General features: G+C 40.3%; 1 protein-coding gene across 1 annotated transcript in view; it reads left to right on the top strand.

Moving 5' to 3' along the window:
* Window positions 1–23,754, top strand: part of TTLL5 (tubulin tyrosine ligase like 5) — a 122,699-nt gene extending 98,945 nt beyond the window's left edge. Inside the window, 4 exon segments of the mRNA XM_090141395.1 lie at window positions 7,874–8,094; window positions 15,097–15,182; window positions 23,201–23,236; window positions 23,239–23,754. Of these exon segments, the coding sequence (XP_089997521.1) occupies window positions 7,874–8,094; window positions 15,097–15,182; window positions 23,201–23,236; window positions 23,239–23,294 (399 nt within the window). The 3' untranslated portion in view covers window positions 23,295–23,754.
* Window positions 23,755–24,331: the final 577 nt, after the last annotated feature.

A 24,331-nucleotide genomic window follows, 5' to 3' on the forward strand; every position in this document is an offset into this window, starting at 1 on the left:
TTGCGGTATTTAAGATTTCCTTTCACAGCTTTGCACTGAGACACCTGACAGACATTATGACTCCTCTGTTACAATTGCAAGAAAAAAAAAATGGGCTGAGTGTCCAAGTGCTAGAGGAAATACAAAAATGGGTTTATATTATTGATGCTCTGGGTGATTCCTAGATGCCAAGGGTGGACCACTGTGACTGGAACAGCTTTTCTGTCCTGTCTGGGGAATCTTCCAAGATTACAATTAGCTTACTGCTGCACTCGTTACCCTTTTTTGTTATTATGCAGAGGGAGGTGTGTTTTTTTCCTCCAGATGATGTCTGAAAATATTGCTTGCTAAAATAAGTGTTTGGGTGAACAAATCTCCACTCAAAAGAAACTGCTCAAGTAGAAGGGAGATATTTGCTGGACAGTCTGGTAGGACTGGACTCCAACAAAACCATGAGCAGAGCTAACGTGGAGGTCTGAACACCCACTCTCCCTCCTATGAAGCATATGAGTCACTGGTCAGAGTCCTTGAGAATATCTTCTAGGCAAATTGCCCCCATCCTTTTCTCAGAGCATCTTGAAGGAGAGGTCCTTCACCCTTTGCTCCTAACACTCCTTCTCTCAAAGCTGTTACATGGCCACATGGTTTCTGTCCCCAAATTCCCCCACCTACAGACTTCTTGCTGCCCCTCTGAGCAGGAGCAGGAGGTCTTCCTTTCATCCACATCCAAGGAGCTCTTGGTGGGTAGCAGTGGCTGCTCATGAGCTTGGGAAAGGACTATAAACAGGCTTGTGCTTGTGAGGAGGCCAGAACTGGCCATGGGGCCTGGCTGAGCCCTCTTCTAATTGCTGACATTGAGCTTATGTTATTCTTGGCCTCGGGCAGTGCCATTACTCAGGAGTTTCTGTTAAAGTGATTCTTTGTTAAACCTCCACTCACCCCCACAAGATCCCCCTTGCTGCTCTCCCTCCCTTCTGTCTCTGAGCCAAGCAGTTCAGAGTTGCAGTATTGAGGCCTTTGCTATGCCGCAGGGCTCAGGCTGCTCTGAAGTTGCCATTAATGAAGAAAGGGATTTGCTGAACATGGGACTGTCAGAGAACCATATCTTAATAGCATGATTGTCTTTTGAACACATCCCCTTACAATAAACTTTGTATGATTTGCTGAACATGGGACTGTCAGAGAACCATATCTTAATAGCATGATTGTCTTTCGAACACATCCCCTTACAATAAACTTTGTATGGAGTCAGCCAGACCTCCCCTTCTAGTCACAGTTGTGTGGAACCTCTGATGCCCCTCCCAGTCATTGCTCTACTCTCATCTTTGTTTTACCTGACTTCCCTCTCTAGTTTGCTGTTATTGATCCCTTCCTTCTTAGACTTCAGTTCTTTGACCTGACCATCCAGGCACTGCCCTTTCTTTTCTGTCACTTGCACACTCCCTACCTTATATCTCCTTCTTTGGTGTCCAATCTACTTTTTTCTGCTGCCCATCAGAAGCATGATTTCATGCATTTCATTTCAACGCTTTTTCTGGGTGGTCTCACCTAAGCCACCTAATTCACACTACCAACTCTCTCAGAAGTGTACCTTCTCATGTAGTGAAGTCTGCCCTGTGCTTTATTGTTTTGTTTGCTACATTCAAGTTTGTCACCTCCCCCCTCCCTCTGTTCACGTAGCCTTATCTTCACTTTCACGATAAAGCATCCTTGTATCAGTGGTGTTGACCAGTCTTGTAGTAAAATCATTTCAACAAAGTATGGAAGGCATTTCTAGTTTCCTTAATCAGAGTGACAACTACAGATACAGGAAAAGCTATAAGGTAAACCTCTTATTCTGAGCTCTGCATAGTTTAAGACCCTCAAATTCAGCGCTGCTCTTTGCATCTCCTTGTTTGTTGTCTTCTTTTCTCATGCCTTCCGTGTAATGCCTTTTTCTGATACAGTATCATGTTCTCTGTCACTCCCTCTCCCCATGCAGCTTGGCATGGATGCTGGAATGGAGAAAGCTTACTAATATTTGACAAGATACCATAGTTGGGAGTGTTTAGAGTTTAGAATCAATCGGACCTTTTATAGGAAGTCCCCAACAGGGTCGGAAGGATTATATTTTTCAGTCACAGCACTAACTGGTTGTTCTGGACACAATCAACAGTTGATACTCTGATCTGAGAAAATATGTTGGACAAGATCCCCCAAAACTCTGTGTGTATTTAGAAATTCCACTCCTTCTCCTAACATTCAAAGTGCTACAAGCGATAAAAAGGGGGAGGAAGGTCTAGCAGAGCTATTTTGGAGACTCAGTGCCACCATCAGATGTTGACTATGAGGGGAGGGAATGATAAAGAGGAAAACAAGTACTTAACCTCACTGCATTCCAAGAATGGAAAAGCATGGGATACGGGACTGTGGGCTCCACAATTTTGGATTCGCCCTTTTTAGTGGGTCCTGAATCTTCCTGAATTATCTTAATTAGAATTAAAGGGCTGCTCTAGAGCTTGGGTAACCATTGTTTTAGCCTTGTCTGCTGTTAGGCATCCAATAAAGGATGTTCTCTAGAAAACGATCTCCATGATTTGTGGTCAGTTTCTCTAATTTACACTGACCACCCCTATGTAACGCTTTGCAGTTGTGAAAGTTTATTAACAAAATAAACGTGTCCCCCATAGGGGAAGGTCTTTTACTTGAAAGACTGTCGTAGAAAATATGTGCAGGACATGTTCAAGCCAAACATTTCACGTCATTGTTCAAGTTCCTGTTGGAAGGCAGACCAGCCATTTGTCAGTAGCTGAAATGTATTTATCAAGGCGCCTTGAGTATGGCATGATCATACAACATGATTAGTTGCCCATTTTTCCTTCTGCCTGTGACAAATAAGCTAGTTTAGTTGTATGTAAATGGATAGCATGTGAACAAATGACAGAAGCACCATGATTAATAACGCAGGCAAATGCTTCTGCTTGTGCGTTAATGAGTTCGATATGTTGGAGATGAACTAGCTGTGTTGGAAAGCATAGAAGTTCCTAGCCAATTGTTTGTGTAATAGGAATACTCCCCCTGCCATGCTGTGGATGTATCTGATCATGAGAGCTTATTGCGTATTTCTTTGTGGTAGCACCCACTCTTGGTTGAGTGCTTTCCAGACGCTTCAGAATGATGATTTCTCCTCCAAGCATTTTGCAGCTTGCAGGGCAGCAAATACTGTGTAGAAGGAGGAAAAAAATAATAACAATTTCCACTCATTGTATGTGGAAGTTAGTTCTCACTCTGCAGTGTGGTGGAAATAGGTCTTCAGTGGCAGAATAGGTATTTTATTCTTCAGATAAAAAGAAAAGCACCAAGCTGACTGAATGCCAACCTGACAAATAAACGGATAAAGCTCTGCAGTGGTAGGGACCAGGAATAGAGACAATACAAAGCCTGAAGAAAAAAAAAATAGAAGGGACAGAGCTGGAAAGTGGAGACAAGAAGCTTAAATCTGATATCAATAAAAACAAGGAACAAGGATTACAAAATTAAACCAAAAGACAAGAAAACCAGGTTTACAGCAGTATTTTTAATGTTTAAAGGAGACCTCATGTGACACATTATGACCTAATGTTAGTATCTCTGTTGCAGTTGGCAAGGCACTGAATATACCATCCTTGTTTATTCTCTAATTGTTTCCTGTACTGGAAAGATGCCAGTAGCTTTAGGGAGGTTCCTCCTCTGTGTGGCTACGTTCAGTCTGCTTAGCCTAGCATCTACTGAGTTCAGATCTTTATGCCAAACATTTCACGTGGGAATAAAAAGCTAAATTTAAATAAGGAAAGTTCAGTTGTATTTAGGAATCATCCTGCTTATATAAAAAACAAAAAGTCATCTTAAACAAGACATAAATCATGTTAATGAGTTGTGTGGTCAGTTATGATCACGTTTTCAGTCAGAAATGTAAGTAGATTTTATGCAATAAAACGTTGGACTAATTTCATCCGTTAAATAATTCTCATCTTTCAGTCATTTGAAGATGGTAGTTCTCAGAAGTGTTATTGCGTCAAGTTCAGCAATCATCTTTCCTTTTAACATATCTTACTCTTTTCTGAATTCCCTACAGTTTACTTGATCTTAATGAGAATTTTGAGTGTTCAAGATAACATTCCTAATATTCCTAGAACTATGTTATTCCTGCCTGAGGACATAAGGCCTCTCTCTTAATGCAGCTTAAGCATCATTAACTGTTTTCTGAACTGTTATATATTGGACTGCTGCAGTCTCTTGCTATTCTTGCTTTGCAGCTTTTTCCCTCTGACTGTTTTCCCTGTAGATGTGCTAACTGCCATCTTTCCTCTTTGAATCTTGTGATGTTGATGAGTCAAAATCTCAGTCTAAGTAAAGCAGAACAACTGTTCTGAAAGCAGTAGTCTGTGATTTACACCACCTGAAACTTTGTGCCCATGTTTCCAATCTCATCGCTATTATTAGGATAATGTTAACACTCAGTATTTTTCCTGTACAATGATGTGGCTTCCAGTTTGATATCAAAGACAGAAAAAGGAAGAAAGCACCAAATCAGTTTATTTTAGTATATTGTATGTTTTAATATATTGACATCTAGAGAATACCTTGAATTTTCTCTCTTCCTTTTGATATATTTATGACCCCAAGATCCTTCTCTTTCTGCAATTTAACACTGTGACAGTTAAATAATAAGGTCAAAATATGCTATTGTCGCCATTTTGTGAATTGTTAACTCAACTGATTGTTGCATCCAGATTGATTTAGCTGAACATATTAGTATGTGTTCAGAAGAATCTGTGCTAAACAATTTGTATGAATCCAAAAGTCATCCAAGCCTTTTGATTCTTTGTATTTTTGCAGTGTTACCAGAAATGCAGTTGTTTTTCTAAAAGGTTGGGGTTTGGGGTTGTTTGTTTGTTTGTTTGTTGTTGTTGTTTTAACTAAATCCTTGTTATAATTTATTCCTTATGAACATCTCAGTTTCCAGCATTAACAATTAGGAACTCCCTGCATAGCTGCACTGATCTTTGTGCAGTACATGCGTGTGTACGTTTGTCAGTTCTCATATACTGCTGGGTCTCTCATTGCTTTCAGGCTTGCTGATTCAATTTATACCAAATTACCATGGTATAGAAATCTCAAAGCTATATTTTATACAAATGAAAGTATGCAAATAAAACTAAAGTGCTATGAATCTGAGATGGGTACTCAGCTACTGAGTAGCCGCTGAGCTGCAGCATTGGGCCACTCCTAATTACACAGCAGAAAATCCACACAAGAATACCTCAAACCATGAATACCTCAAACCTATGAATGGAAGAATAATTTGGCACATGCTTTATATTAGAAACTGTAAGATTCAAAACCAAGACAGATTCACAGGAAATGAGTTTCATTAGCTTCTTTGGTCACATAATGAGCATGTTTTTGCTTGCAACATTTGTTCCATTACTGTGCTAGGAATGGGTGTTAGATACAGGGATGGTAAGTGCCAGGAACATTCTTTCTGTTTTTGAAGTTCATTAATTTATCTGCTTTTCTTCAAAGTATTGCAGTACCTCCCTGCTTTCAGTTATGAGCAGCCCTAGTTCAGGTGCTACTGGCTAATACTCTTAGGTGTGCATTGTTATTACTGACAAGCTGTACATGTTGAGATTTTCTGATTAAAAGTGTTATCCAATACAAAAAGAGACACTTTGTCTATGGTGTACATGTGTAGGTGTGGATGCAAGGGAAGGTGTGATCCAAAGAGGCAAATAGGGGATTGAGAGTCAGGATCTTCTCTGAGATCACAGCCTCGCTTTTCATGTTACTTCTGACTGTGACTTGGGGAAAATCACTTTCTCTGTGTGCTAGATAGGGTAAATGCTGTCCTTTTCTGCATCATTTTGGAGGGTGCTACCTGCTTCAGGACTGCTTCTGACAGAGTTTCTTAAGGCTTCTGCTCTCACTAGGTTCAGAACATTCAGGACCCTGAGGGCTGAGACATATCTCCCACTTTTTTGGTATCTCTGGAGCATCTTCCCAACCTTTGCAGTCAGGCTCTGTTCTCCTCAGCTGCCCATTTTTATTTGCACAGTAGCTTCTCCTGGTTTCCTGTTCTGACCCCACTGAGTTCACAGCAGGGCAGTATGCTTTGTAGCTGAATCCAGAAGCCATGGTCTGTGTCAGCTTCTATCTTTGCCTGGAAGGCAGCCAGAATCTCAGCACAGCATGGAGACAAAAGCTATTTTGGAATTCCATTATCCTCAAGAAAACATCCATGATCTTTCCATAGACAGGTCTCAGTCTAGCTTTTGCTGATAAGATTTTATTAGAGCATCCATACTTGCTGTTTTCTTGAGAGTCATAGTCCTCCCTACACATTCCTGTTAATATAGGGAAGGGGTTCAGACTGTGTGCTTTGGAGGCACCAGGATCATAATGCTTTTAAAAACGAGAAGAAAAAAAAAAAACACCCACAGGAAAATGCATAGGGGAAGCAGGGAACAGTGAAGTGGCATCCCTGAGTAAGAAGGGGGTGCAGTGATTTGAGGGTCTCTATTCCAGCCCTCTAATGCAGGAGACTCTAAGATGCAACATACTGAACCATGTTTCATTTTGGTTTGTTTTATTGAGAGGAGGTGGGGTGTGACTGCAATTTTCCAGACTTCTGCACTTACACCAGCTACTTATTTCTAAAGCTGAAGGCTGTGATCAAGGTAGAGCTTCAGGGGAGGGAGAGGTTAAGAACTGAGAGCTCAAGAGGATCTTGTCAGTGAACTTTTGTTAGGAAACAGGCCTGTTTTGGCTCCTGCACTTCCTTTTCTCCCTAGAGCTCAGCCTGTCAGAAACGCCTTCCCACACACCACTGCCTTGCCATTTACCAGAGAACTGCGGGGGAGAGGGGCTTTTCCTGTCTGTGTGCTGAGATTCAGCCAGCCCTCAGACTGTGGTTTTCTCTGGAGCCCACTCTCTGTGGCTTTGTATGTTTTTCACCAGAGAAGGAGCTATGGACAAATGCAGTGAAGTGCACTGCTGCCAAGGTCATGCTGAGGTGACAGGCAATTGCTCAGCTCTCCCCTTCATCTCCTATCACTGACCTCTAGCTGCAGAACTGTGTGGCTATGCTATTACCTCTTTGCCCTGGGAAACTAAGGAACTTCAAGGAAAGTAAAGACAGAAATCCCAGCAAGTTACTCCTTTCTAAAAAGAGCTGAGTAGTTTGCAGAGCTTTCATAGGGAGTCATTTCCCATTCCCTGCTATGCCAGTGTATTGCTCACAACATGCAGATTCTTTTGATCTCTGTGTCAAATCTTCAATGTACTTATTCTCCCACTTGCTTTACGAATAGAAATATTCTCAGTTCCCTGGTATTCCTGGGGATTTCTGTTTTGTTGCTGACCTCAAGTCTCCTTTTTCAGAGACTTTACCTTAGAGCTTTCCAATTACTTGAAGAACCTACAGGGTTGGACTGAAGAACTGGTATTTTAACATCTTCCTCCTAGCCTTTTTTTTTCTCTCCTAGAACTTTGTCTTAATCCCAGCTCGCAGGCAAAGAACAGCTTACCAGGATAAAGGCAGAAAGTCAGTTAAAGCAATAAAAACTTTGTTTATAGGAGCCTATTGCATGATTAGATTGGGGAAGACCTCTTGGTTTCTTTTTCCTCCAGAACAGTATCGTTTTGTGGTAGTAATAAGCTTCTCTGCCTTCCTAGATGCTACAGTTGAGCTCTTAAAACTACTTCATTGACAACTGTTCTTTTTGTGCTTGAAACTGTTCCTGAAACTTTGAGGTTGCCTTCACTGAGAAGAGATTCTCCCTTACAAAATGTCACTCTCATCTGTCAGCTATCAGCTATATTCAGGGAGAGGATCACCAATTACTATGATTTTGTTTTGTTTTGCTTTTACCAGGCTCTCTTTGCCAGCTACTCGCAATCCAGCACGAGCCATGTACCTATGTCACCTGGCTCTGGTGCCCACAAGACATCAAGTGCCACTTCTAGTATCCAGAAGGCAGCCAGTTTGCACAAAGTGATGCCATCCCAGTGTACACCTTCTCAGCTGGTTCCAAAGCCTCCAGCAAACCACAGACAGGCAGTGGTCAGAAAAACTGCAGCCCAGAGGATTTCCAAGTAAGTTTTATCTCTTTCCATCTACAACAGGAAGTTGGCACTGGTTCCACTAAGAATGAGTATAGGAGGAGAAGAACCTGTCTACATATGACTCAGACATAGGTCTTTCAGGCTGTTGAAGACAAATCTCAGAATAGCTTGACCTGTGTGAATTAAAGTATAAATGTACACTATTGTGCATTCTCACGTTTCATGGTGGCAAGGTAAGCTGGACTGTAACATCATACAAACAAGGACATAGGAACTACCAGAATGAATCAGTGAAGTGTCCTGTCCGGGCTGAGAGTCAGTTACCTAAATGCAAGTTGCTAGTGCCATTTTAATTGCCTAGGGCTAGTCTACATAACCTCCAACTGCTGCCCCAGATAAGCACAAGTTTTCTGTAGATTTTGTGTTTTATGTGTCAGTCCCATGCAGGTGTTGCAAATAACTTGTCAGCTGTGTTTAGGCACCTTGTTTAATCTTTGATGAGGGTTAGAGTCTGGCAAGTCAGAAGAAGCTGCCAAAAAAAAAAAAAAAGTAAAACCACCAGTATCCTTAACAAGCTAATCTAGCCTTGAGCCAAGTTTTCCCATAAGCTTAATGTATGATGATTGACTTATGCCTTTAGGCAGAACTGTTTATTTCATTTAATGTGTTTGTGTCTAATGTAGTGATTGTTTTCCTTGTTATCTGTAGAAATGTTCATCCTTCCTTAACTTTTACTAAGCTTCTACTTACAGTGCTTGCCATTCTAAGATACAATAATTTGCTGTGTATTATCTTTAAAAACAAAATAACACACTTATCATGAAATGTTTACTGATTTTAAGTTTCCTTCCTTTCCATTTCTTGTTGTATTCTATGCATCAGAAAGAATGTGAGCAAGGCTTCTGTTTTCCATTTTTCTTATCCTTTACCTTTCTTGCTAGCTCCCTTAGCTCTCTCTGTTTATCTTCTCTTGGTCTAATGCAGTTCTGTCAATTACATCCTTTGGCAAGTTTTTCCTCAGACGTGTTTCATTCCTAAAGGGCAGAAATTGCATTCATAACTTCCTCTCTTATACTCTATACCCAGAAGAGTCGTAAAGCTTTCAGAGCAGGTTCCTGTGAGGTTTCCTGGTTCTTTGTTTGCTTCCTGGTTTAAAGAGAGGAGGCTTAATAAAAGATTACTGATAGAAGACACTTCATAAAGATGCTGGGGCACTGTCAGTGTGTGGGAAGCTTGTATATTTCCTGCTTGTACTCTTGCTATCTTAAGAGCTAGCATATTAAATGAATCCCCAAAACTATCTAAAAAGAAAACAAGATGTAAGTAGACTTTGTAACTCAGCAAATGCAGATGCAAGCATCAGGTCTGGCAGGTATATGCTGGTGAGTTTGATATGTGAATTCTTCAATGTTGGATAGCTCATGTTAGGACAGGTGACAGGCTGTGTCAGTGGGTTTCTCTGTCGGGCAGCAGAGATGTGTATTTGAAGATGCCGGTGTGCTGTGCTCACTTCTTGGCAGAAGAAATGTTTATCCTTATGAGATGGAATTGCAGCTCCTTGGACAGACTTTACTTTGCTGCATTTTTGTGGTTTCTGCTCTGTGACAGGCAGGAGTGTGGGAAAACCGGAAAAAGTTCAGCACCAAAAATGCACAGAAGGGGGAAAAAAAGCAAAAGATTCCTTCAGAATTTTAGCAAACTAATCCAAGTATTGAAGGCTGCAAGGAGCCACTCAGGAAATACTTTCCAAGTTGCCTTTCAGACTCCAGTATGAAGCTCAGAACCCATTCTTGTCATTCATGGGACCTTGAAGTAACATTTTTTCACTTACATGGAAAACACCAGTGCCTAGCTATATTTCCAGTGTGCTGAGAACTAATAATTTAAAAGATGCTATGTCTCAGTCTAACCCAGTGTGTTGTCAAGAGTAGACCAGAGATTCATTGAAGAGTAGATAGAGACAAGCCTCTGCCTCAAATGAATCTAGATTAGAGATAAGATGTCTTGCCTTCTCTAGCCTGTTCTCTATAGTCCCTGGTTATTTTGTGCAGAGTATTCTCAGACACTGTGTGTAGACTGCTTTCAAGTAAATCTAGTGGAAGAAACCCCACAGTGTGTTATAGACTTTGTATTAATCTAAATAACTGTATTATTGGAAAGTTTCTCCTGATGTGCAATCTGAATTCTTAATTAATTTCATCTTCTCGTATCTCATTCCTCTATCCTGAACCACCCTCAACACTTTCCCTTGCAAATACTTTCCATCTTTCGAAAATCCTTCTACTTCTTAGAGTTTCCTAATGTTGTTTAGACTTATTGAGGTTTTGTTAATCTCAGATAGTAGTTCCACATGCCAAATCTTTAATTGTCTTGAATTTACTATATTTTCTTCAGTTTGTCAGAGTTCTTGCATTGTGGCTCTCAGAATCATACTTTTCCAGTGTGAGACTACTGTATCCTTAGGTTATGAGGTCGCAGATATCCCTATCTGTAACATCTAATCTAATTTTGGCTTCTTGGCTGCTTTGTTTCTCTCTCAGGTCATCTTTGATTTACTGCTCACTTTCACCCCTAATTCTTGTTGGCTGCTTTCCTGACCTCTCCTTACAGACCTCTCCTCGTTGCTATCTATTATTTCCACAAGATTCACTGAAACTAAACCCATACTATGTTAAAGCTCTTGTGTCTCATTTCTTTTTTACATGGTTTTCAGTAGGTCAGACCTTTATTTCTATGTCTGTTCTTGCACCACCTGGCTTTTGTTTAACATCTTAATAAAGACCTTTTTCAAGTTCTTTGTAGAATTCCTTTAGAGACTGAACTGTGAAGACAAACTAGAATCAACTTTGTCTCTTTGACCTCTCTGTCCTTTTGCACGCGTTATCATTTCTATCCTAGCCAGCACACATGGCTTCCAGAAGAGGAGGAAAAGAATAAGTGGTTGAAAACACTTCTACAAATAAAGTGAGATGCTAAAGGTGAACATTACTGGTTAATTCTGATACAGTCTAGTAAGTTGGATGTTTCTCTGCTTAAAACATAAAGGAAAAGAGTAATGAAACAGCCAGACAATTTTTTCAGTCTCTCAACTTGTAAAAGATGGTAGGTTGACTTTAAGATGATCTGTGTCCAAAGCAGACTCCTTGCTTAAGCTAATAGACTGAAAAACTGGGGCCCACTTTAAAGATGTGAAAAAAGTCTACGGTGACTGGGAGAAATGGTTTAACATGTAGCTCCACTTAGAAACACAGGCTCATGAAATGATCTCCTGAGGCTCCATAGTTTTGATTAATTGTACTCAGATTACAAGTAGAAAGATACCTTTTGAATAGTTGATACAATAAATCCTTCTTTCTTTCCAAAAGTCAGATTGGGTCCTTTCCACTGCTTGTATTGCCACTGTTGGCTGCCTGTGAACCATGAAGAAACCTGCTGCTAACTGAGTGTAAAAATTTGAAACAGAAGGCACACAAATAGTATTTGTAAGCCATGGGATGAAGCAGATGTCCCTGAAAGCAGCATTTGCTGAATAGAACTTTCACATTACAGATAATGGCATTCAAAGCAAGAAAATATATTAGCACAACTGTGAGGACCCAGAGTGAATTGGTACAGATGGTAGACAGAAAATCTTTCTGCTTTTAGGAACAAGGAAATTACAATAAATATAGATTTCTAAACTATCGTTATGATATTTTTTCAGAGAGCTGCTCTCAGTGACAGCATCAAGGTCAACAGTTGGACATGATGATCTTAGAAGTCTTCTCCAGCTTTAATGATTCTTTGATGTTAAAGTAGGGCAAGGCTTGGACAGCCTGTGAACAGAACTATTAGTTAAATGAAAGATCTTCAGAAAAATACAGCTGCCAATGTTAGACTGCTGTACATAAAGAGAGGAAATACCAGATAGATAAAAGGAGCATACAGTTCAAGATTTTATCAGGAAGAGAGCAAGCCCAAGATCACTGACTTTACCAGTGATAGACTGAAACACAACAACTAGTGGGGGGGTTGATCAACATGGCCTAATTTCTTGTACTGAACTTCTCTGTAAATATCATTCCCAACAACTCTACTCAGGAAGAACAAATATTTCCTGCACCACAGCACATGATCTTGCCTCGTTCTTCTCTTGGCTATTTATTTGCTTTGAACAATGCCAGCAGTAGAAGATGCAAAGTTCTGCACGGTTGTAACTAACACAGAAATAGGGTAGAGGTGATGAATTTCTCCAGGGTTCAGGAAATCCACTCCACAACTGGGTGGAGTCCCGACTAAAGTTGAACACAGCAGCAGCCAGCTGTTCTAGGACAGGCTGGCCAACCTGGGCAAATGTGCCAAAAGAATGGCCATAGAACAAGCACTGTAAAATGCTGTATTTCTGGTTTGTATCCTGTCCCCTGTGTGCTTATTCACAGACACAAATGAAGTGTCTCAAGTGAGCTGATTATGTCACACGTGCAAGCTGAGTGCTCACCAAAAAAGAGGAGAGGCAACAGGAGACCAAACATGCATCTGTTGCTGAGACCACTTTTTTTTGCTATCACTGTACTGAGGCATGCTTGTTGTTTTAGCTCCTGAGCATATGGGTTAATCAGTCCGCCTGACCCTTAGACATTTCTGGCAGCAAAAGCAGTGCATCTGAGAGACATGCCTTGATTTAACACCCTGACACAGCTGGGCTCACTGGGCCTGCAGCTCTTAGCCCTTGGCTAGCCTCAGATCATACACACAGATACACATGTGGAGATATCTTGGCCAAGAGCAACAGAGGAACAAGCTCCCTGACTCTGGCTCTTCACATCTGTTGCTGTCCTCTTGTCAAACCTAGGCTTTATGTGATGCTAATTTGTTAGTGTCCCCACTGGACCATTAGACACATTCATGATATCCCAGGAATAGGTCGTTACAACAAATGTGTTCAGAATTCAGTCAAGAAAACACTTTGCATCTGTGGAACAACAGCATCCTCCAAATTTGCAATCCAAGGCTGGGTAGCTTAGAGGTGGCTTAGTGCCTGAATGAAGAAAGTCAGTATCAATTTCAAGGAGGGCTTAGTTGTATAAGCAAGAAACAAGGCCAATGTTAGATATTTAAGTGAAGAGGACAGTGAGGAAAAGGCTGGGTTTGTTAGTTTTAAAAAGGAATAAATGGAGGACTTAACAAAAGATTGCACTGAAGATGCAAAAATGACACAAATGCTAGAAGTAGGAAAATGAGAAAAGTAATGGGATTTCAACCAACTGAAGGGGGAAGAAAATGGAAAAGGATTTACTCTGTTTAAGTCATGAATATGTTCCAGGACTAGAGTTTCTATCTGGACAGTAGAGAGACCTTGAGAGGTGAGCTTAGCACAGTGAGAGATCTACCACAGGTAGATCTGAGAATGGGCTGTACAGAGATGGCAGCTGAAACTGCAAAAAGGAAGATGTAGAAAGAAAAGGGGACAAGAAAGTCTGTAGTGGGAAACAGTAAAAGTAAAGCAGACTTAAAGGTAGAAATGTAACTTCCTTGTCATTTTTTGTTGTTGTGCTTGCTGACATCCTTGATGACATTTTCAACTGCTAGTCTTGTATTCTACCTAAAGGCAGACTAGCAAGATTTGGCTGTCAATTGTGCTGCATTAATGAAGTGGACAAACTAATTGTGAGCATGCAATGTTTATATAAAAAGCACAAAGATCTATCTGGATTCTCTGCCCCTGGATGGACTGTGCATTGTCAGCAGAAAAAAACAACACAAAACAGAAGTACAGATCCAAAATTCTCTCAAAGAGACAATAAACATAGAAACAGGCACCTCATTTGACAACAGCATTTCAAATTGCAGCTGATTGAAGTAAGGGGCTGTGCTTTGCACATTGTATCTGTTTCCTCTTCCTTTCCCATATAGTTTCCAATTTACTTTACTAAAATGCAACTGAGATAAAATACAGGAGGCCTTCTCTGGCCATTTAGTTGCCAGAAGCATCCGGATTACTGGCTGCCTTTGTAATTTGAAGGCAAAACTTTTCAGAAAAAAAAAAAAAACTGCAGTAAATGCACACATGTGCCTGAATCTGTTAGTAATCAGGGCATCATGTGAGGGTTGGAGCTCACAGTGTTCTTCAGGGGAAGAGCTCAGAGTAACCCTATTTCATGGCAGATATGAATGAGTGAAGGAGAAGCTCTGTGGCAGAGAAACAGGAGTGTACGTACAGAAGTCTGTAGCGATCAGAACAGAGTTGGGCAGGGAGGAAGAAAAGACAGAGGTGTAGGAGAAGAGAGGACAAACCAAGAATAGATAGATTAATTTTTAAAAACAGAGTAGACCATTGCAGCTGTACAATTTATACTACTTTTATGAGTGGATTTCTTTTTCATGTAGGAGAGCTTGATCTCATTTTGGTAATGAGTATTTATAATAATTAAAGGAAATGCAGTTGTTCTCCATAGGGTATTGTTTTACTGTAACTCAGATGCTGAGCTGAATGCAGGAGGATTTGCATGAATATCTGCTTGAGGACTGGCTGTTTACTACTGGAGACTAAATGCATCCTGTAGGTCTCAGTTTCCAACACAAGTGAGAAATCTTGCCCAAATGAGTTGTCTCTACTAAGACAAGATGCAAGGACTCAGATTTTGAATGAAGCTTGTTTTTGCCAAGCCCCCCTACTCATGTGCATTTTTGTTTTAATGTTGCATAATCATTGTTCTTCAAATCACTGCAGTAAGGATACCACAAAGTTACTGGTTGAGTTGTACTTTCGATATCATTTACCATCCATCTTCTTTATCCTTCAAAATTAGCATCCAAGGCGTGTGGGACAATTAAATGTTTTAGGTACATTGAAGTCTTGTTGGTGGCTTGAGCATTGGTCTGTCATCCCCTGCCTTTTTGGAGCTGTTGCTGTCATTGTCTGTTTCATACCATGTTCAGGCACGGCTTCATGGCCACAGTCTCATTAAAACTTTATTACTGTTGTTCAAAACCTTTATGCTTTCTTGGTATATCCCTTCTCATCTCTTTCTAATTGATGTTTTTGCTTGTTAGGGTGACCTCCGTTGAAAGGCAACTTAACGGATTCCAGAACAGCCTTCGCAGTGCTGCATCCTGTGAACCAGGCTCAAATTCCACAGGTGAGTGCTGAAGACCAGGAAAGGGGTGTAGCCATGCTGGGATGCTTTCATCTTTCTCAAGAACTGCCAGTTAAAAAAAAAGCAGAACTAAAAAACCTTAGCAAAAGGAAGAAACACAGCTGTCTACTCTGCACATAGTGGTTCCTAGGTAACAGCTTGGCTTCAGCTGCATAGAGAATTTATTCCTCTCGGGACTGAAAAGACTAAACAAAAGGGAGCAAAGACTCGGTTTCATAGAATTGGAAGAGGAAGATGCTTAAAAATGTGGCTGGGAAAAAAACTTGGCTAAAATGGCCTCTCTGCTTTAGGCTTTGGCTCAAAGATGCTCTGTTGTTCAAGCTTGGACTGTAATAAAAGGCCAGGACATTCTTTACATTTTTCTTCAGTCTTGCAGAAGAGTGCCTTAGTTCAGAAAGATGTCACTGAGACTTGTGAATCAGCTGCGTAGTGAAGTCAGTCAGTAGAGGTAAAACCTCCCAAAGAAAGATCACTGAGACCTATAAAATCAAATCTTCATCCTTCCCTACGGATTAATTCATTTAAAGAAGTTTCTCTGCTAATGCAAATTGAGGATCTCAGAAAATGAGGACCCAATGAATTTTTTATTGATGTAGTCATATTTGCAGTAGAGTGTGGTCTTGATGAACCCATAATACCCGTGGCCTGCAGTAATTTGTGATGATGCTGTAATGGCATATATAGATAAATTATGATCTAGAGTGCTTTGAAAGAATTATGTTTCTGACCTCAGCTTTTACTTTGAAAACCTTGAAAGTGTGACTTGAGTATCACTGAAGCAGTCTTGTCTATGTTTTCATGGGCTGAAATAGAAGTTAGCAGAGAGGTGAACTGCCCAATCCATCTCTTGGATATCTGGCTCTGAAACTTAAAGGTGACATGTCCAATATTAATGTCATGGTTTTGGCTGATCCTCCAGCACAAACATTCAGCTAATGCACTTATTGTACGATTCCAAACTGCCTCCTACACTTTACCACCTGCCCGAAACTTCAGCTACCCTAACCAGAGATTTTATAGTGTGAACAGCTGTTGTCAATAACAAAGACCCTACACCACACTGGAACATGACAGCTTAGAAATGGAATATAATGAGATTGTCAAAATAAATAAAACTTTGTCAACACTGTCGCATATATATAATTGAGACAAAAGTTCTCACTTACTGTATAGTTTGAGTTTTTTGCATACTATCCATAAATTTACAAGCAAACGTAAAAATGTAGTTTTCAAAGTATGACTGAGTAGACTTATATGAAGGTGTTTGTATGCTGAATTCAGCCCTTTTTAACAACTTTAAGAGCACCCTGTAATTTCAGTGGTAGGCCATCAAAAAAACCCTAGGATCCGATGAGCAAGTCACTCAAAGCTTCCTTGTCCCTAGAAGAGGTATATAGCTCACAGAATAGTGCTAAATTTTGCAGTGATTGAACAAAGTGGAGCAACATGTTTGTTCTTGGAAACAAGAGGAAGGATATTTTCTTCAGCTTTGCACCAAGCCACTGGTATGCGTCAGAGGCTGCTGTGCCCAGTCTGTGTGTCTCAGAGACTACTCTGGTCCTTCCTGTAGGAACAGCTGTTTTTCTTCTTCACTCTTCATTGATTGCTTACATTAAGGCCCTGATTTCCCTCATCAACAGCTTATTTTGGGGTTCCTGTTTCACATGTATTTAATATCCTGGATACCAACTAGAAGAGTTGAAGACACAATTCATAAGGCAGATTACAAAATAAGCTGCAAGATTTTAAAGATAGGAGGCTGTGAACAGTTCTGGAGATAAGAGGAATCAAGCAGAACCTCTGTGTATACACACACAGATATGTTTAAAAATGTTTGAGAAGCTTGAATGGACCTTAACTGGATAACAGTCTGTGTGACAATTAATTGCAGAGTTGGCACAACCATTTCATACCATTGTATGAGACTGCTTCTGCGAAGAAAACATCCTGGAAGAATGAGGAAGTCAGTTGAGTACCATGGTCTATCATTGCCTGCTGGTTATCAGGACCTTCATCTGACTTTGGCTGTTGTCCCTCAGATAGCCTATCCAAGGAGTAGTAGATACTGGGGCTTTGCAGAGGAGCATAAAGGTGTCACAAATGATCTAACCAAAAGTGAAGAGGATGCTCAGAATAACAGTGAGTCAGGCAATGTGGAATGTTTTAACTGGACTGTACAGAGAACAGTTCACTGGTGGTTAGTATTGCAACTGTAGGAGAATAGTAGGTAGGTGTGCAGTGGGCTCAAGCTCTGGAGTTCAGATTTCTTGAGATGATACAAGAGTAAAAGTCAGCAGTTCTGCAAAGCAGCTTAGGACTCTGAAACAAGCCACCATTATATCCTCATGGCCTCACTGTAATGTTACGAAGAGACTGAAGTTTCCTTTGAACTGTATTCCATTGGAGTAATGAGAGAGAAAGCAGAGGTTCTTATGAGTATACAGACTGGAAAATCTAAAAATTGAAACCTGCAAGGTATCATTTGGCGTTATTTGTAGTGTCTGAACAGTTAGTTTCTTACCTAAGTTACTGAAAGTTTTGAGAGAGTTTATTCTATTAAAGGAATAGAAGAAATGTTAAGAATTACTACATCTGAGTAATATTCAAAATTCTTCTGACTTTATTTTTTGCTGAAAAATTTTTTGCTTAATCTGAATCTAGTAAGGAAACTTCTTGAGCTAGGTGATATGCAGTTGATTTTACTCAGTGTGATTTCTATGTCTGTATTTGAGTTTAGTTACAGGATGTTTCACACTTGTCTGTTAACTTTGTAACCTGGCTCCCATATCCACATAAATGCCAGCTTCTGAAGGTATGCAGCTGTTTAAAATAGAGTACATCATCATCTGTAAGAACTTAGAATTGGATCCTGATGAAGAATATGGGGATTGACAAACTGTTTTGGACCTCGTCTAGGTGGAAGGCACACTGTTCTCAAGTTTTCTAGTGATCTCCTTCTCCATCCTAAGAAGGAGACCAGTACTTGAACACCATCCAACTAAGATGAGTGTGCAAGCACTGTAGTTAGCTGTAGAGTAATGAATGCAGTAGCTTACAGCAGTGATAGTAAGGAATACTTTTTTACTTGCTCTTCTTGATATCTACCACAATTCCAAGATTTTATATTGTACAGGAAATGTGCAAGTATAATGTGTATTTCTGAAGCTTTTTTTATACCTTATATTAGTGTGTGGGCCTTCATGAGAAATTCATGTATGACTTTTCATTGGAGACAAGAAATTGGAGTTGATGTTGGAGTTGATGTCTGAGCTGTGATGACTGTTGGCTACCCTGCCTGAATTATCATCATTCTTGAAATGCAGACTTATATAAAAGCTTGTAGAAAGAAGAGATTATTTTAGCAGGCATGCAGATGTACAAGATTCAAAAATTGCTTTGCAGCAGTAAAAGAAGAAAGTTAGTAAAACACAACAGGCACTTCATCATGACATGTAGTATAAAGGGTAGTGATGGGATGGAACAAGTACTATTGGCATTGTGCATGGCTGGTGTCAGACACCCAGCTATTTGCTACAGTAGGATGGAATTCTCAGCTGCCCAGCCTTATCCAGGCTTCCTCAGCTTCTGCCAGGCTCTTCTGCAGCATAGGGAGGCAGTAGCTTATTGAGCACCAATGTATTTATTTTTATGTTGATACCACATTCCCAAAAGGAACCTTGGCTACAATTTCAGCTGGTCTCACCACACTATCCAAATCCTTTGTCAAGAGCAGCTGGGAGAAGTCACTCAGATTTCTGCATAGTGCATTGCTGGTACACCTCCTCCCTCTCACTAATCCTGTTAATTCCAGCCTTCATTTGCCACCTTCCTGGTTCTCTCTTGTTGCTGTGACTGACTGCACCAAGTGGTTTTGAGTTGGAAAGATGACCTTAAAGTGGGCTCCTTGAGTAACCTCTACCTTGGACATCTTTGGCTCTCAGGCAAAATATGTCTTATGACACAAAAGAGCAACTTATGGTGTCACCTCGTAATTTATCATAATCCAGGAAGAGAGTAACAACAATCTCTTTGATGAAAATCCTTCCAGAACTACCTGCCTGGCTGAGAAGCTCTCGGTGGATTACTGAAAGGGATGAGTGATCTGATACACTGTACCTTGCATCAAACTTTTCCAGTGATGCCTTTCACCCTGTGAACAGCCTTGGCAACAGCAGTAGTAATATTCTGCCAGCATCTCTCTATCCAATCTGTAGTGCCATCTCTATGCAGAGAAAGGGTTATGGAGAATCAGTTGTATCATATTTTGGGAACTCATTGAACTTAAGATGGAAGATGAGGTGAATCCTACTATTGTGTTTCCCTTTTTGGGAGGGCAAAGAATCAGATGGAAGATATTTGGTTTCACATTTGTTCTTAGCATTATCTTTCTAAAGCCATTGTTATTCCATGCACCACAGCAACATCCTGAATCACCTTTCTATCCCCTGCTGACATCCATGATTCCATAAGGAAGGTAGACGGGATAGGAGGGAGAAAAAAATCTTTTTTCTTCTCTAACATAGTTACTGAAGCTATCCCATGTCAGATAATAACAGATAAGCCTGTATTACCAGATGGAGCAGAAGGAAAAGGAGAGAAGTAGAGAAAGGCCTTCTCCTTAAGCTGTTTTTTGGTACTCTTTGTAGAAGCCATTACCTTATGACCAGCAATAAACACATATTGGTGGGTCTAAAATAATACCTTTAGAATAGATGCACCACAAATTATGAACGGGGTGTGCCTGTGTTTGAGCTTATCCAGATATCAGAAAACTGTGGAAGTCTCATTAATCTCAGCAGAGCATAAAGCTCTGCCAGAAGCACTGTTCTCAGTCTTTCTCTGATGATGTTAATGAGGTAATGGCCAACTCAGCTATTGCTTCTCAGTTAGAACTGAGGATCTGTGTTCACTTCTAATGATCAGAAATTACATTTATTGTTTAACTTGTGACAACAGCCTGCCTCTCGCACCTTTAGTCAACTTTTTGCTTTTCTTTTATGAAAGAAAGCCTTTTATGAAAGCCTTTTTCCTGTTGCTACTGGTCTCATGCCACATCCTCATGGAAAGGATGTTCCAAGTTTCAGGTACATTGGGAAAACAGAAATTCAACGAAGAATAGCCTCTAGAAATTGGCTTTCCTGTTTGAGAACTTGAACTCAGCTGGAATTTCAGGAGCTTCACTTCTGACAGACTCAAAGAAAGCTCCTAAGCAGGATAAGTAATAACTTCAGGCAGCTGGCATTTTTGCCTGACTGGAGGCTGAGCTTTGCTTGTTCTCAGTAGTTAGGTGGTGGCAAACTGCCTGCATTTCCTTGCTGTGTTGGAAATGTCATTCAAGATCAGGTGTGCAAAGACTGTGGAGAGGTTATATAATGTCTTGGCTACCAGTGTCTCACATCTGGCCCTTTGCTGTTAAGCTACATATAGAGAGGATGACTTCGCCCCTCCAAATTGGATTTTGTTTTAATCTGGCATTACTTTATTGAGGCTAAAAATAGAAGCCAAAATGTGTGTGAATAGGATAAAAGGAGTGTCTGAAGTTATGAAATGAAATGTGTGGAAGAGCCAGAGAAGAGAAAACCACAATAAACCAGAGTAGAATGAAAGCTGTCAAGTACACAAGGGCATCAGCAGTCAGAGGGAGGAGCCCACCCAGTGTCTTCTAAGTAATAAGAGGAGGAGAGACCCTCAGATTGGCTTCCACCACCACGTCTCCATTTGTTATTAAGACCACTCGTCGCTCTTTTACTGTAGAGAGGCTTTGCTCAATTGTATACAGTTGTGTGCATCCTGTTTGAGTCATCCCCCCCCAAGTACTTTATCATGCCTGGGAACGGCTGCTTTCCTTCATCTGCCCATTCCAGCAAGCCAACTTGAAATTGTGCCCAAAAGATGGGGGAGGGAAGGTTGGCCTTCAGTTGCCAGCTGTCCTAGCTTGCTAGTGTCAATCACCCAAGGATATAAATAAAACCTATCTATTTATTGCCTTTCTTAGTTGTACTGTATAGTATCAAGAGAATGCTGGGCATCACTCTTAGATTATAAATTCCCTCTGCTTTGGGATAAAATATCTGAATTTCTAGAGTTATTAGGGTTTTTCAAGGGGATGTAAGCTTCCTTCAGCACAGGAAGATTCAGGAGATTCAGACGTGTAAGTCTGTGGCAGAAGTGAGAAGTTAAGGGTATGATGAAGTAGAACAAACTAGTGCTAAAAAAAAAACGTTAGCACAGGTCCCTGACCTAGTACTGTCAACCAGCTTGGTACTCTGCTCTATCTCATTCCTGCAACTTGGAAGCAGAGTAGCTTATGTGCTGGTGTCTAACTAAAACTGTGTACATCTGTGCTGGGAAAATCTATACAGCACTGCATTATAGCATGCAAATATCACTTTTACAAAACTGATTGCCTATGACTCAGGCATATTCATAAAATTGAGGTAAACCTTTTTGCCTTGTTTAACTGTTCTAAATATGAAAATGTTGTTTTTGAGGTGTAGTTGTGGATGACATGTAAACATGTGGACAGACATATAGGCAGATACTTCATGTTTCAACACCTTGTTAAATACTTGTATGTGGTGCTCACCACAGAGAATCAACACTTCATGTTTGCTGTTGTCAGTAATAATCTGAGGTTTTTCTGTTGCTCCTACTCAACCAGAACTTAAAAGGATGGTGCTCGCAAGTAGCTTTGAAATATTAAAACTTTATCAAGTTATATATGTTAATATTTATGGAATAACTGAATTGTAGCAATGGGCAAGAGCTAAGCTACACTTATGGTAAGAATGCATATATTTATATTTAGGCATGTAAACACCTCTCCCCGTGTTGAGTCCTCAAGGTAGCCACGCAAGGGGAACTTTCATTAGGTGTTTCTAATTCCATTTGTGAGAAAAGATAAACTGTGCATTTCTATAAGACAAAGAAGGCTCAAATAGGAAGATGAGGTTGAAGTTGACTGTCTCTTCCATATGCCTTTGTTTTCTTAATATCAGGATATTGTCAAGGGACAGTCTTCTAGACTGGTATCCTATCTTAATACACATGGTTGACAGCTTTGTTCCTAATTCAGGTTCCAAACTTTCTGTGCGGTGACAGAGCTGGCAGTGCTGCTTTCTAAACATCTTTCCAGATCCTCTGTGCTGTGTGATGCTTGGCTCTACGCTGGGCTTTCAAGGAGGGTGTATTTTTTAAAATAAAGCAGTATTTTTAATAAACTCAGCTCTCAACAAATGTCGCTCACATTTAGGAGCAAGCTGATGTGCTAAATACACCAGACAAGCTTTACCAACTAGATTAGCTGTAAAATGCAAACTGTCCAAAATAAATGTCGTACATTTCTAAGTGTTTTGGAATTTTCTTTTTAAAGGAATGTCCAAGGATTTTTATGTAAAAGCAGTGACAATGACATTGACTTTTTCCCATAGCATGCCTAAATAGGAATATGTAGCAGAACACAGAATTAAAATCTCTCTCTTTAATAGTGGGAAGAAGAAAATCTTTCCAATCCCCATCATTTCTTTTAAAGATAAACTTTTTCACATCCTCACATCCCCACTATTCTGCATGGAGGTCCTCAGCATCTTTTGGAGTGCGGGAGTAGATTCCCATGCAAGCAAATAAGTAAAAGGTGCAGAAAAAAAAGTTCTGATATGGGAGAAGGATTTAGAAATACTGGAGGAGCATGTGAAGAGGTGAGTTACATAAGGAAGTGCAAAGAGGGTATTTTGAGGCTTGAAAGGAACACTAAGAGCACTTTTTCAGTCAATGGCTTAGGTTTAGGTTTTTAGGTTTGTCATACTGTTACGTGATCTCTTTCTGTAGAAAAAGCCTGTTTTATAGGGAAGTTCAGATTAGGAAGAATTCAGATTTCTGGTGGTAGCTGAGATTTGCAGGGTGGTGCAGCAGCATTTTGATAAAACGGACCGCTCTGAATACTCAAAAGCTTTACCTTCTGGTGGTTTTTTTGTTTGTTTTGTTTTGTTTTTTTCCTCCAGCTTCTGCTTGCAGAAAAGGACTAGCATTGAACACCAGGTGAGGAATCCAGAGTCTTGCGTCCAAGTATGGGGCAAAGGAAAGAAGCAGCGGTGACTTCAGACTACCACACTCCTATAACATCCAGGGCAGGGTGAACTGAGGAGTCCCTGCTGAGAGGACAAGCTACAGAGGAGAGTACCTGAACATCTGTGGAAGCTGGAGGTGCAGCTGTAAGCTGATGACTGTCTCTGAGAACTTCTGCTGCTGAGCCTGGGGGTCTCTTCCAACTCTTCCTGATCACTAACTGTGAGATCTTTTTATAGCACAGAGGTTCTCCACCTGTCTGTATTGTTTCTCTCAAGGTCCAAGTTTGAATGTAAAGATTTCTCATTTGCACAGCCATTTCAGTCTGTCTTAGTCTGGTAACAGCCAGTATTCTTTGCTATCATCACAGCAACCAGCAGCAGAGAAAAATATTACACTATATGAGTAGAGACATCCTTACAGTTGCCATCTTGAATTTTGGCACAGAGCCATGGAAATGCTCAGTTTGAATAAAGTAATTTCATTTGTTTGTTTTGATTATAATTTCAGTTATTAATTCACACCCCCAAAATATTTGCTCTTAGATGGGATTTTAAATCTGTCTTTGTTTCACTGTTGGATGCTTATATTTGTGTGGTTTATTTTTGTATTTTGATTTCTGTTTGTTTAGGCTATATAAACTTCTTTAATTGGCTGATTGTTTCAGACCCAAGGTTGAACTCTGAGGCCCAGGTGGCTCCTATCAGTTGCAGTAGTGGCTTGGTGAAGCACTTCAGTTAGAATTTTCCTAATGTTATGAAAATTAATTTGCTTGTGTTAGAAAACAACATCAGCAGCTGGAAAATATATTGGAGAGAAGATCCACCCTTGCTTAAAACAAACAGGAAGCAGCTTCAGCTCTTTGCTCATGCCAGGTTAAAGGAAAACTTGCCTGTTTTCATGGTATTTTCCAGCTTTTCCCTTGCAATCAGTATGATTGTGGTTCTCAAAGAGTATAGTATTTCCTGTTGTTTGCATCAGAGCCCTCAGAGGTTGCATTTTATGAGCCTGTTTGATCTGTTTTCTTATTCCACAGCTCCCTTGTCATTTCTACGCTGTATAATCAG

This window comes from Phasianus colchicus, chromosome 5, assembly GCF_987193195.1.
Source record: "Phasianus colchicus chromosome 5, bPhaCol1.hap1.1, whole genome shotgun sequence".
In the NCBI taxonomy this organism is placed as follows: Eukaryota; Metazoa; Chordata; class Aves; order Galliformes; family Phasianidae; genus Phasianus; species Phasianus colchicus.